Genomic DNA, 14,831 nt, shown 5'->3' on the forward strand with positions numbered 1-14,831 from the left:
CAGTTTCATCTCAAAGGTTCTTTAAGGGTTCTTGGGCTAATTAAAGGTTCTTAGCTTCAACAAAGGGATCTACATTGAACCTTTTCTCCAAGATGGACAACTGAAGAAGCTTTAACCTCCTAAGGCCCAAGCTGTTTTTTTTACATGCATTTTTTATTTCTCTTTGCTATTTGGGCTTATTAGAACCTGATTAGAATAAAAACTAAGCATCATCTTTTGATAAGATGTACTTTTAGAGAAAAAGTATGTCCACATATGTGGATTCTTGTTCCGAATTTCCATAAAGTGCTGTCCACGCATGTGACCGCTAAGCCCTAGGAGGTTAAGATTAAAAAAAAAAAGCGTAATGGCATGAACAAAAAAGAAAAAAAATCAAGATGACCAGTTTCATCTCAAGGGTTCCTTAAGGGTTCTTGTGCTAATTAAAGGTTCTTAGCTTCAACAAAGGGTTCTACATTGAACCTTTTCTCCAAGATGGACAACTGAAGAAGCTTTAAGAATTAAAACTTAAAAAAAAAAAAGTATAATGGCATGCACCAAAACATTCAAGATGACCAGTTTCATCTCATCTGGTTTGATTCCAGCCAAGACGTTTCAATGTTTGGATTTCTTTCACAACAGTTCAGACAAACTCCAGAACCTGTTAGCAGAGTAAAGTGTTCAGGAACATGCTGCACAGCACCGGGGTGAGGACCAGCAGAAAAGCCTGCAGACAGAAAGCAGTCAAAAAGGCCAGTTTAATGTTATTATAACGAGGCCAGCTCCAGAGATTATCTCAGCACATTGTATTAATTGTTTGAACAGAGAAGCGCAGTGCTTTTGGAGACCAGATCCTTTACTGAAATCTCTCAAGTTCAATAGTTTCAGGGGGGAAAAAAATCCAAGCCCTCCAAATCTCCTTCTTCTTCCTCCTCCTCCTCCTCCTTCGTCTGCTCTCTAATCCGAGCTAATGCCTTTCTCTCTATTGGCTAATGGCCGAGGGAGGACAGAGTGCCGCGTCTTAAATAGTGTGGCTGCTGTTTGGGCTTTACAGACTTTATCCAGAAACACACACTCAGGAGTGTCGGATTATTGAGAGTGAGATTATTTTTCAAGCCTTTTTTAACTCCTTCTCCAGGTAAATGTTTATTAATATTATATTATATTATATTATATTATATTATATTATATTATATTATATTATATTATATTATATTATATTATATTATATTATATTATATATTTAGTGATGTACTGTATACAGCATCCTTGAACTACAAGCTCTGAAAGAAACTCAATAATGTGCTGTCATTATTTTGTTATTTATTTGCTATATATGACATAATAACTCAGTATTTCAATGATATGTTCTTACAGTATATCAGTGTAATATCTTATTTTGATATTAAGTCTTTTTTTTTCAAAGTATTATCTCCTAATTTTGACTTAATAACTTATTTCAAGAGATTATCTTGTTGTTGCAGCTTATTAACCCAACTGTTATTACGACTTAATAACTCATTATTTGGATCGTTATTGTCCCTGAATCTGCAAATTGAATGGAAATAAAGTTTTATTATACAATAACAGATAACAAATAATAATTTGCAATTTTAAGCTATTATGTACAGTAGTCATGTTATCTTAGTATCTTGTTATTATCTCATTATTAAAAGAAATTACACCATTCTTTTTGCCTTAATCCCTTCATTTCAGCGTATTAACCAGATATATTTGGTTTCTTTAAGTAACAGAGTTCATTTTTGAATTATCTTGTTATTATCTTGTCATTGTAATATTATAAACTTAACATTTAACACAAGCTCACAGTCTCACAGCAGGCTGTCTCAGAGTCAGAAGCTTTAAACCACAAGAAAAAAAGTAGTGTTTCAGTTTCAAGTTTGGGTTTCAGGGCAAAAGAACAACCTTAGGAGCATCTCACGTCTAAATCTTTGTCTTAGAACGTTTTAATGAATTAATGAAACATTTTTCTGTCATTTCTTTACTCTGACTTTATAACTGGAGGTTAACTTGTGATGTTGGGATGTGTTGACAGTCAGGAGTGATGAATTCTGCGTATTTTTGTGCTCTTCACCCTGCGCTGTGTTTGGACCTTCACCAGCAGATGGCTCAGCAGTACCAGCTTCACACTAACACCGTCACCATAGCTGAGAGACTGGCAGGTAAAAAAATTTAAATAAATAAATTAAAAAAAAACCACACACACAACCTTGTTTTACATTTTACACTTCTATAACAGAAACATAGTGCAGGTGAGGCTGTGGTTGAGTGCAAAAGTTTGTACACCCATAGGGCAAAATAATAAAACACACATTAAACAGTATCTACATTAATGCTAAGAAAAACACAATTATATTAGTTTAAAAGTTTCCAAATGTGACAAAGTTCTTGAATAAATAATTAACATTATTATGTTATCTTTTGGACTTTTTTTTTAAGCTTTTTTTTTTTTAAACCCAAATGTTAGAGGGTTTTTTTTCCCCATTGGTTCATACCAAGCTCTATTTTTTGTGATAGAACTTTTTATAAATGCAAACTATTTTTAAAAACTATTACGTTTATTAAATTTAACATTTGGTTTTAAACACGTTTTAAAAAGTCCAAAAGATAAGATAAGAATGTTAATTATAAGAATGTTAATTGTTTTTAAAAGGGGAAGCCATGGCCTAATGGTTAGAGAAGCAGCTTTGGGATCAAAAGGTCATTGGTTCAATTCCCTGGACTGGACTGGCAAGGCAAGAATGGCTGAGCTGCGCTTGAGCAAGGCACTGAACCCCAGGCTGGTCTGGGTGTGTTGTATGTTGCTCTGGATAAGAGTGTCTGCTAAGACTTTTTCTAATAAATGTAAAAAAAAAAAAAAAAGCTTCTATACTTTTATTAATTATATAATTTTAATGATACAATAAACAGCTGTGATTTGCAAAAAATACATGCAATGGATCTAGTTTACTAAGAAAAAAATAAAATATCAGTTCAAAGGTATTTCAGTACATTAACGTTGCTACAATAAACATACAAATCGATTTTTATTTCTAAAAAAATGATCTTTATATATAGTCTAGGTATCGAGACAGACTTCTTTTTTTAATTTAAGACTTTTTAATTTTAGTTCTACATATATATTTGAAGAATCCTTATTTATTATTTATTTATCAGATGTATTTTATTAGTTTTTAAACACAATTTGCCTCAGTCAGTGGCAAGCTTTTTTTAATTAAAGACTCAATTTATAATTTTTTAAAGGTTTCTGTGCATATATTAATCTCAGGATTTTGCATATATGTTAAACAATTGTTATTCATAATAATATTATTCAATAGCTCAAAGTTTTATTTTTGGTTTTTTTATTTTATTTTAAATTTAGGCTTCTGTTGGCAGTTTTCTGGCCCAGAATAATTAGCCCCACCTCCAGCTGGTATTTAGCTTAACTATTAGTTGCCTATTTCTAATTAATTAATTAATGATTGTTGAAAAAACCCAAATAATTGCAAAAAAAAAACAACAAACAAATGAAAAGTGAAAAAGCAAGTGAAAAAGTGATTAAAAAAACAAATTAAAAAAGAAACAAATAAAAAATAAATCATTGCAAAAAAACAAAAAAATGAAAATTGAAAAAAACCCAAGTGAAAAAAAGAAAAAAATGAAACAAACGAAAAAAAAACAAATCATTGCAAAAAAAACAACCAGACAAATGAAAAGTGAAAAGCAAGTGAAAAAGTGAACAAAAAACAAATGAAAAAAAATGAAACAAATGAAAAAAAACCATTGCAGTGAAACCTTGCAGTTTGCCTCACAGGCAGCAGAGGGCTCTAAAAATCCAAACATTACAAATGGCACCTTTAAGAAACCTCAGAAGAACTAAAAATCATCATCAAGTGTCACATTATTAGATTTCATCATATAACACACAGAGGCACGCACTCAGAAAGTCTCCATTTTTCTGTTTAGCATCAGTGAAAGTCTAATCAGTGTGTCTGTGTGCACTTCAGAGCTGATCCTCGAGGCACGTGATGGGGGTCAGCAGAAGCAGCGGAGGAGCAGGACGGCGTTCAGCGTGTCCCAGCTGCAGGCTCTGGAGAAAGCTTTCCAACAAACCCAGTATCCTGATGTGGCCATGAGGGAGAGGCTGGCCGTCTGTATCAACCTCCCTGAAGCTCGCATTCAGGTGAGAACACTGTCCACAACACTGCAAGCTTCCTGCATGTTCTTCATGTTCTTCATGTTCTTAGACACAGCATATTCCTGCGAGTCCAGACTGCAAAAGTCTGATGTGAACACATTTCTTCACTCTGTTTGGCATCTTAAAGCTCACTCTCTTTGAGTTACTCTTATAGCTCCTAAACATTCTGGCCGATATGACAAAAATATCACATCGCGATACTTGAACAAATTTCTACGATCCAGGACTGCTAACAAACCTCAAGCAAAACAATAGCATTTAAAAAAAACTATAGAACTGAGTCTGATTTCGTTTAATGTTTGTAAAATAAAATTATTAAAATGGAAAAGGTGAAAAATAATATTTGATTGTTATAAATCAAATATTTAACAGTTATTCCACGAAATCGAGTCGTACATGAGCTGATAGCTGATGAGGCGCGTAGCACCGAGCTGGCTATAATCCATGTACAACGAGATTGAATGGAATAACTGTTTTATTCTATCCACATTCACTGGATTTTGAGAAACAGAGTGTTTTTATTTTTTGCAAATTCATTCATCTCATCTCATCTCATCTCATCTCATCTCATTATCTGTAGCCGCTTTATCCTTCTACAGGGTCGCAGGCAAGCTGGAGCCTATCCCAGCTGACTATGGGTGAAAGGCGGGGTACACCCTGGACAAGTCGCCAGGTCATCACAGGGCTGACACATAGACACAGACAACCATTCACACTCACATTCACACCTACGGTCAATTTAGAGTCACCAGTTAACCTAACCTGCATGTCTTTGGACTGTGGGGGAAACCGGAGCACCCGGAGGAAACCCACGCGGACACAGGGAGAACATGCAAACTCCACACAGAAAGGCCCTCGCCGGCCACGGGGCTCGAACCCAGGACCTTCTTGCTGTGAGGCGACAGCGCTAACCACTACACCACCGTGCCGCCCAAATTCATTCAATAAATAAAATATTTATACAAAACATCCGACAAAATCATTTACGCTTAGAATGTAAACAAACCGGTGAAATGACAGGAGCAATTTATGTAAAATGCTATAATAATAATAATAATAATAATAATAATAATAATTCTTGAAAAATAAAAAAAGATACGTTCTTACCATCAAATACTTTCATTCCAAATTTCGCTACATTTTTATTGTATTTTTTGAAGTTTTGTTTTCGAGTCGAGTTTTTATTTCGTCCTCGGTTGATTGAGCAACACGCTCCGCCATTTTGTTTTTCTCTCCTCATAGTATATGAGCTGATATCTTCGTAGTAGAGGAGCCAATCAGAGCGTGCGATTGCTCATATCCAGTGAACATGGCTAGAATAATATAATAATATCAACAACTATGTTTTAGACCAGAATTATAATGGCATAAAGGCTATCAGATTCAAATATTCTGAATCATTGGAGAGTTAATCCCATAACACTGAGCTGCTACCTGTTCTATCACTGTATTCCATCTGTCACTGACGAAAAGCCTAAATGTTGCTATGCTTGTTTTTTTCCAGGTGTGGTTCAAGAACAGGCGTGCAAAGTTCCGCAAAGGACAGCGATTCACTCCTTTCCCGAAAAGACGTACTCCAGAAGACACCAAACAAGCGAAAGCTGAGCTCTCAGAAGAAGAGAAAAGCAACAAGCAAGAAACAAGACTTTCAGACAACAATCAATGCTCACGTGCTAATTGTGTCAGCACTTCCACAGACAACATGGCTCGTTTCCAGACTCCGTGTCGGCTAAGTTCTCTATCTTCTCTCCAACCGTTCGTATTTGGAGAACAGCACAAGCATCCAAGCCTTGTCTCTACTAGTCTGCCTCTGCCGTTCTCTGCTTCCTTCTTACCCTTCATGCAGCCTCACAGCAGTACACCAGATGTCATGCCAATGCATAAATGCAGCAGCCTTGGGCTATACATTAAATCTATGGCACATCCATGTCTGGACTTGTAGCTGCACCACCCAAAAAAAAAAGAAAACCCAAAACACAAACCTTGTTGAGCCAGTTATTGGCATGAGGAGAGGAACAGGTGCTCCTGGGCTGTAAGAAAGTTCACGTTAGGGCTGTAGTGTTCAAAACCGCTGTTAAACGACCCCTTGACTCAAACGTTTACACGTCTGCCAACATGACATGATTTTTTAAAAGCATTTTTTATACAGTGCTCAGCGTAAATGAGTATACCCCCTTTGAAAAGTAACATTTTAAACAATATCTCGATGAACACAAACAATTTCCAAAATGTTGACAAGACAAAGCTTAATATAACATCTGTTTAACTTATAATGTGAAAGTAAGGTTAATAATATAAACTTAGATTACGCATTTTTCAGTTTTACTCAAATTAGGGTGGTGCAAAAATGAGTACACCCCACAACAAAAACTACTACATCTAGTACTTTGTATGGCCTCCATGATTTTTAATGACAGCACCAAGTCTTCTAGGCATGGAATGAACAAGTTGGTGACATTTTGCAACATCAGTCTTTTTCCATTCTTCAACAACGACCTCTTTTAGTGACTGGATGCTGGATGGAGAGCGATGCTCAACTTGTCTCTTCAGAATTCCCCATAGGTGTTCGACTGGGTTCAGATCAGGAGACATACTTGGCCACTGAATCACTTTCACCCTGTTCTTCTTCAGAAATCCAACAGTGGCCTTAGATGTGTGTTTAGGATCATTATCATGTTGGAAAAATGCATGACAACCAAGGGCATGGAGTGATGGTAGCATCTTCTCTTTCAGTATAGAGCAATGCATCATCTGTGAATTCATGATGCCATCAATGAAATGCAGCTCCCCGACACCAGCAGCACTCATGCAGCCCCACATAAGGACACTGCCACCACCATGTTTCACTGTAGGCACCAGGCATTTTTCTTTGTATTCCTCACCTTTGTGACACCATACAGTTTTGAAGCCATCAGTTCCAAAAACATTTATCTTGGTCTCATCACTCCAGAATATAGAGTCCCAGTAGTCTTCATCTTTGTCAGCATGGGCCCTGGCAAACTCTAGGCGGGCTTTTTTGTGCCTGGGCTTTAGGAGAGGCTTCTTTCGTGGACGGCATCCATGCATGCCATTCCTCTGCAGTGTACGCCGTATTGTGTCACGGGAAATAGTCACCCCAGTTTGGCTTTCTACTTCTTTAGATAACTGCAGTGAACTTGCATGCCGATTTTCTTCAACCCTTCTCATCAGAAGACGCTCCTGTCGAGGTGTTAACTTCCGTGGACAACCTAGACGTCTCTGTGAGATGGTTGCAGTTCCAACTTTCTGAAATTTTTGTACCACTTTTGCAGCAGTATTCTGACTGATAAGTAAAGCTTTGCTGATCTTCTTGTAGCCTTCACCTTTGTGGTGTAAAGAAATTATTTTCTTTGGGGAATTCTGAAGAGACAAGTTGAGCATCGCTCTCCATCCAGCATCCAGTCACTAAATGAGGTCATTGTTGAAGAATGGAAAAAGATTGATGTTGCAAAATGTCGCCAACTTGTTCATTCCATGCCTAGAAGACTTGGTGCTGTCAGCGAAAATCATGGAGGCCATACAAAGTACTAGATGTAGTAGTTTTTGTTGTGGGGTGTACTCATTTTTGCACCACCCTAATTTGAGTAAAACTGAAAAAATGTGTAATCTAAGTGATATTATTAACCTTACTTTCACATTATAAGTTAAACAGACGTTATATTAAACTTTGTCTTGTCAGCATTTTGGAAATTCTTTGTGTTTATTGAGATATTGTTTAAAATGTTACTTTTCAAAGGGGGTGTACTCATTTACGCTGAGCACTGTAAATACAAACCTCATTTTGCAAATTGCAAAGAAAAAAAAAGCACTGTAGGTATAACATCCCGTTGTTCTCATTATGCTGGAAAGTATTGGCACCTTACAAAACTGGTGCAACTTGATCAAATGTTTGCCTGGGCATCTGCTGCTGATGTAATAATGTAATAACCAGACTGATTGTGTTCATGAAATAAAGTTTACCCAAATCCTAGCCACAAACAGGAGCCAGTCCTTGGATATGTGTTTGAACAAACTTAAACACCACAAAGTGCTGATCATTATATATACATTCATTTTCAATGCCATTGAGCTACTCCGATGACTGATATTCCTATTGTGTGGTGACGCACATAAAGCTGGGTATTACAATACATGCAAACTCTTCCTGCGTCAACAGGCTGCTGGACACCATGACATCATCACAGGTGGGTAAAAAAAAAGAAAAGAAAAAGATGATCTGTGTTTGAGCACTTGCTCACTGGTTGCCACATAATAAGTACACACAAGTAGAGGCAATGAGTCATCGTTTTTATGCAGGCAGTTGTTTTGTTTATATGACACTAATTGCAGAAAGAAGATTTCTTTTGCATGCTCATCTCATCTCATCTCATCTCATCTCATCTCATCTCATCTCATCTCATCTCATCTCATTATCTCTAGCCGCTTTATCCTGTTCTACAGGCAAGCTGGAGCCTATCCCAGCTTACTACGGGGGAAAGGCGGGGTACACCCTGGACAAGTCGCCAGGTCATCACAGGGCTGCACATAGACACAGACAACCATTCACACTCACATTCACACCTACGGTCAATTTAGAGCCACCAATTAGCCTAACCTGCATGTCTTTGGACTGTGGGGTAAACCAGAGCACCCCCATGCAGACACGGGGAGAACATGCAAACTCCATCCAGAAAGGCCCCCATTGGCCACTGGGCTCAAACCCAGAACCTTCTTGCTGTGAGGTGACAGTGCTAACCACTACACCACCGTGCTGCCCTGGAGCAAAAATGGATTTCTTAAAATATTCAGATTACTGTCTGTCGGCAAAACCAAAGTTTTAGGTTTTAAGACAGATATATAGGGCGGCACGGTGGTGCAGTGGTTAGCACTGTTGCCTCACAGCAAGAAGGTTCTGGGTTTGAGCCCAGTGGCCAATGGGGGCCTTTCTGTGTAGAGTTTGTATGTTTTCCCTGTGTCTGCATGGGGTTGCTCCGGTTTCCCCCACAGTCCAAAGACATGCAGGTTAGGCTAATTGGTGGCTCTAAATTGACCGTAGGTGTGAATGGTTGTTTGTCTCTGTGTGTCAGCCCTGTAATGACCTGGCAACTTGTACCCCGCCTCTTGCCCATAGTCAGCTGGGATAGGCTCCAGCTTGCCTGCGACCCTGCACTGAATAAGCGGTTATGGATAATGGATGGAGGGGCGGCACGGTGGTGTAGTGGTTAGCACTGTCGCCTCACAGCAAGAAGGTCCTGGGTTCAAGCCCAGTGGCCGATGAGGGCCTTTCTGTGTGGAGTTTGCATGCTCTCCCCGTGTCTGCGTGGGTTTCCTCCGGGTGCTCCGGTTTCCCCCACAGCCCAAAGGCATGCAGGTTAGGCTAATTGGTGGCCCTAAATTGACCGTGAGTGTGAATGGTTGTCTGTGTCAGCCCTGTGATGACCTGACGACTTGTCCAGGGTGTACCCCGCCTCTTGCCCATTGTCAGCTGGGATAGGCTCCAGCTTGCCTGCGACCCTGTAGGACAAGATAAGTGGCTGCAGATAATGGATAGATGGATGGACAGATATATAACTTACAATAGTATTATTATTAGTATTACTTTTCTATCATTTATTTACAAATTGATGCATTTTAATTGCTTGTCAATCAAATAAACCACACCCATAGTTCATAGAGATGTCACAACACATGTAGATCTTAACCCGTGCTTATACTTGCTGCTAATTATGGATACGCAAAATGGTAGCTGTATATAATACCCCATGTTTATTTGGAGCCTTGACTGCATTTCTGGAAAAATTCACACAGTTTTTCAGTATTTATGCAAAGCGATTTCCCACGTTAGGGTTAGTGTTTGCATTTCAAAACCACTCATGTAGCTTTCAAACCAACCTGATGATGATGATGATGCTCATCCTGCGGGGTCAAAGATGACCATGACTTTAATTTGGTGGGTGGTGGTTGTGGGTCTGGAGGTGACTGATGAGGCCAATCTGGGCTTTGAAGGTATGCCCACATGCCAGCGTTCCATGTGCCATGGTTGAGTCCCTTCATTATCTTTTTGTTGTATTTTGACTGCTGAGTGGGATCCCCTCCAGCCTTGGTGTACTGGCCAGGGTGAGGTGAAGGTGAGGTGCTACATTTGAGGCACCTCTTCTAGCCCCTTCCTCCATGGAGGTGAGCAGAGCAAATCCTAAACAGGGCTGCTCAAACACCCAGGGGGCTTCTGAACTCCGCTGCTGCTTTGTTCCAGCAGAGAGCAACCCTATGCCCTGGGCTGCCTGTGTGCAGGTTCACAACTACAGCTTCCAGTGTTTCTGCACCTGCTGCTTCATCACTTGTCCATCACCACAGGACTTGAATTTGAAGTCATGACTTGCGCATAACTTGGATTCGAGTGAGGGAGAGTCACACAGCCGTCAGCCTCACTCTCTTGTCCCAACCTAACTGGGGCAAGACAGATTCAAGATGGCTGGAGCTAGGTCAGGATGCAGTGGATGGCCAACAGTGTTCTAAGTGTTGCACTGTGCCCTGATTGCACTCTACAAATGCTTTGCTGGGTCCTCCTTCCTGCCCGTTGAACCACCAGGTGACGGTCTCCTCGGCGCAGTCTGCCAAGTCCAGTCTTCGGTCGTAACCATGACCAGGGGGAGCGAGGGGTTGCTAGTGCTTGCTCAAGGCACTACCCCAGGCTAGTGGAGGGAAGAAGACACCTTACTACTCCATTGCATGGCGGTCAAGGACGACACATGCCCACTGCCCAAACCGACCTAAAAGTGTTCTGGGCACCAAATACTCTGGATCCTGCATATTTGTAAATACATTTCAATGTAAAATCAAGGGTTTCAATTCAAGACAAAGTTCATGGCAACTATCATGACAGCAGCAAAATGTTTTAAAGAGACTGCTGTTAATTCTTAAATGTACAAAAGGTATGCAGGTACCTTTTGTACTACCTCACAGCTCCAGGGTCACGGGTTTAATCTTGAGGTCAGGTTAATGTCTGTGTGGAGTTTTGCATGTCTCCCCATGAGGTTTCTTCCTCTCCTGGTTCACTGGTTTCCTCCTCCTCCACAAAACATGCCAGTAGGTGGATTGGTGGAGCTAAATTAGCCCAAAGTATCAATGTGTGTGTGTGTGTGTGTGTGTGCATGGTACCATGAGTTGAACTGTCATTACATCTAGGGTGTATTCCTTCCTTATGCCCAGTGTTCCCAGGAATTATAGTGAATCCACTGTGAGCCTGACCAGGAAAAAGTGATTACCAAGAATGAATGAATGAATGAACCAGACCGTCAATGACAGTGTAGCTCACTCTGGCCCTGTCTAGTCCAGAAGGAACAATCTAAAGTGGGCCACCTTGTGCAATAAATGTTACAAGCTAATTACACTATATACAAGCTATACAGGGGGCTGCAAAAGTAGGTATACAGTAAGGATTATTCCAGTATTATAATAGTGGTGCTAGGTTTCATTTAATACTAACGTTTTATGCAAATGGTTTGTTTTTCATTACTGTATACCTACTTTTGCAGCCCCCCTCTATATACACCCTAGGGATACAGACCTATTTGCCAGAAAGAATCCGAAATGGCAAGGAACTGACTGAGAATAAGTGATTTTTGTTGAACTGCTCATTAAGGCTTAATTAGTCCATAACTTCATTAATAATTATAATTAAGCAATTCTGGGTAGAAGTTATATGCACCCTAGGGACTCCTACCTTCATGCCAGAAAGAATCAAAATCGGTGAAGAATTGAGGGAGAAGAAGCAATTTGTGTGGAAACTGCTCGTTAGGGCTTAATTAGTCCATAACTTCATTAATAATTATAATTAAGCAAATCTGGGTATAAGTTATATGCACCCCAAGCAGACCTACCTTCCTGCCAAAAAGAATAAAAATTGGTGAAGAATTGAGAGAGAAGAAGCAATTTTCATGAAATGTGGACAGTGCCGGACGGACAATGGATGACGGACAACACATGATGGCATAAGCTCATCGCCTGTTGGCCAAAGGAACTAATAATGGTACTCGCTGTTGCTCCCACCCACAGATGGAGCCCTATGTCACTCTTCACAATTCAAGTTTTCTCAAAACTAGAACCATTAAAGGTTATTTATTGGAGGAACCCTCAGCACTTCCCTATCACCAGTTGGCTTTTTTTTGGGGAGCTAAGAATCTTGAACAATGGATAACAGTGAACCCTTATTTTAAAAAAATATAGATGTATATCAGTGTCATTGATTGTTCGCATGGTATATTTATACTATAAACATTTAGAAACTTTACACCTCCAAGAACCTGTGAAGAGACTATATAGAACCGTACAAGAGAATGAGTTCCAATCAGAACTTATTTTGAAAGGTACAGTACTGTGCAAAAGTCTTAGGCACCCTATTTTTTCATACAAACTTTGTTATTGATTTCTATTTTATGACTTCTATGTTCGGCGGCACGGTGGTGTAGTGGTTAGCACTGTCGCCTCACAGCAAGAACGTCCTGGGTTTAAGCCCAGCGGCCGGCGAGGGCCTTTCTGTGTGGAGTTTGCATGTTCTTCCCGTGTCCGCGTGGGTTTCCTCCAGGTGCTCCGGTTTCCCCCACAGTCCAAAGACATGCAGGTTAGGCTAATTGGTGGCTCTAAATCAACCGCAGGTGTGAATGGGAGTGTGAATGGTTGTTTGTCTATGTGTCAGCCCTGTGATGATCTGGTGACTTATCCAGGGTGTACCCCGCCTCTCGCTCATAGTCAGCTGGGATAGGCTCCAGCTTGCCTGTGACCCTGTAGAACAGGATAAGCAGCTAATGGATGGATGGACTTCTACATTCTCGAGTCAGTACAAAGAAAGAAAGAAAGCACAACTTTATTCATCACACACTTGTGAAATTTCCTTTCTGCATTTAACCCATCTGACGCAGTGAACAGACACATGCACACAAACGTGAGCAATGAGCACACACACATACCCAGAGCAGTGGGCAGCCATGCTAACAGTGCCCAGGGAGCAGTTGGGAGTTCAGTGCCTCACTCAAGGGCACCTCAGCCCAAGGCCGTCCCATATTAACATGTCTTTGGATTGTGGGGAAAACCGGAGCACCTGGAGGAAACCCATGCAGACACGGGGAGAACATGCAAACTCCACACAGAAAGGCCCTTGCTGGCTGCTGGGTTCGAACCCAGAACCTTCTTGCTGTGAGGCAACCGTGTTAACCACTACACCACCGTGCCACCCTATTTTTAGGAGTTCCAAATGTTCATTTTCCAGCACAAAATTAAATGTTCCAGAAAAAAATGTTTGTATCTGAGCAGCATATTCCAAAAGAGAGCATTTTTCAGATTAAAAAAGAAAACATAATGAAGGCTGCTGGGTTTTGGTGCAAAATTAAGAAGCAAGTGTGACAGTCAAAGTGTCCAGAAGAACTGTGGCTGGTTCTGGAAGATGCTCAGTAAAACCTCCAGCTCATTTCCTTATAAAATGGCACTAACTGTACCCGGGACTACTTTTTTTTTAAAGCAAAGGGTCGTCTCACATCAAATATTGACTTTGTTTCATTTATTATGGCTTACTGATTATAGTATTTTTTTCATGTTGAAACATTTCACTTCATTTCATTCTTATTTTTTAGTCTCTTTACATGTGCCTAAGACTTTTCAACAGTACTGTCAACGCATTAAACACCTCCATAAAGAACTCTCAAGGAGAACTATTTGGACGGTAAAGAAAGAAAGCACAACTTTATTCATCACACACTTGTGAAATTCCTCTCTGCATTTAACCCATCTGAAGCAGTGAACACACACATACCCAGAACAGTGGGCAGCCATGCTAACAGGGCCCAGGGAGCAACGTACCTCGCTCAAGGGCACCTCAGCCCAAGGCTGTCCCATATTAACCTAACCGCATGTCTTTGGACTGTGGGGGAAATCGGAGCAAACCCACGTAGACATGACAGAACATGCAAACTCCACACAGAAAGGCCCTCGCCGGCCGTGAACCCAGAACCTTCTTGCTGTGAGGCGACCGTGCTAAACACTTACACCACTGTGCCGGTACAGCAATGGACTCAGGGATTCCTGGTTTGAACCTAAGTTCAGGGTTTCACATCTTGTTCTCTCTCCATATCTGTTTCTTCCAGGTTCCCTTCCAAAAGCATGCTGGTAGGTGGACTGGTGTGAAAGTGTGTGATGTAGATTGGTGTCCCATGGGCGTACCTTGCACCCAGCATTCCCAGGATAGACTTTGGATCCACCACAACCCTGACCTGAAGATGAGAGAACATGCAAACTCCACACAGAAAGGCCCCTGCCGGCCACGAACCCAGAACTTTCTTGCTATGAGGCGACCGTGCTAACCACTTACACCACTGTGCCGGTACAGCAATGGACTCTGGGATTCCTGGTTTGAACCTAAGTTCAGGGTTTCACATCTTGTTCTCTCTCCATATCTGTTTCTTCCAGGTTCCTTTCCAAAAGCATGCTGGTAGGTGGACTGGGGAATGGTGTGAAAGTGTGTGATGTAGATCGGCATCCCACGTGCCCAGGATCCACCACAACCCTGACCTGAAGATGACAGAACATGCAAACTCCACACAGAAAGGCCCCTGCCAGCCACGAACCCAGAACTTTCTTGCTATGAGGCGACCGTGCTAACCAC

At 40.8% G+C, this 14,831-nt stretch overlaps 1 protein-coding gene across 1 annotated transcript; it reads left to right on the forward strand.

Moving 5' to 3' along the window:
* The first annotated feature begins 2,044 nt into the window (after nt 1–2,044).
* Nucleotides 2,045–6,294, forward strand: zgc:101100 (uncharacterized protein LOC445169 homolog). The gene is made up of 3 exons (XM_060932753.1): nt 2,045–2,162; nt 3,912–4,165; nt 5,685–6,294. The coding sequence occupies exons 1-3, from the start codon at nt 2,045–2,047 to the stop codon at nt 6,120–6,122; spliced, it is 810 nt and encodes a 269-aa protein (XP_060788736.1). The 3' UTR covers nt 6,123–6,294.
* The last annotated feature ends 8,537 nt before the right edge of the window (nt 6,295–14,831 follow it).

The sequence above is a fragment of the Neoarius graeffei genome, chromosome 10, assembly GCF_027579695.1.
Source record: "Neoarius graeffei isolate fNeoGra1 chromosome 10, fNeoGra1.pri, whole genome shotgun sequence".
Classification (NCBI taxonomy): domain Eukaryota; kingdom Metazoa; phylum Chordata; class Actinopteri; order Siluriformes; family Ariidae; genus Neoarius; species Neoarius graeffei.

Coding starts and splice junctions, on each gene's coding strand:
- zgc:101100 (XM_060932753.1), top strand. CDS start 2,045: ATGAATTCTGCGTATTTTTGTGCTCTTCACCCTGCGCTGTGTTTGGAC. Junction 2,163..3,911: donor CATAGCTGAGAGACTGGCAG/GTAAAAAAATTT, acceptor TATAACACACAG/AGGCACGCACTCAGAAAGTC. Junction 4,166..5,684: donor TCCCTGAAGCTCGCATTCAG/GTGAGAACACTG, acceptor GTTTTTTTCCAG/GTGTGGTTCAAGAACAGGCG.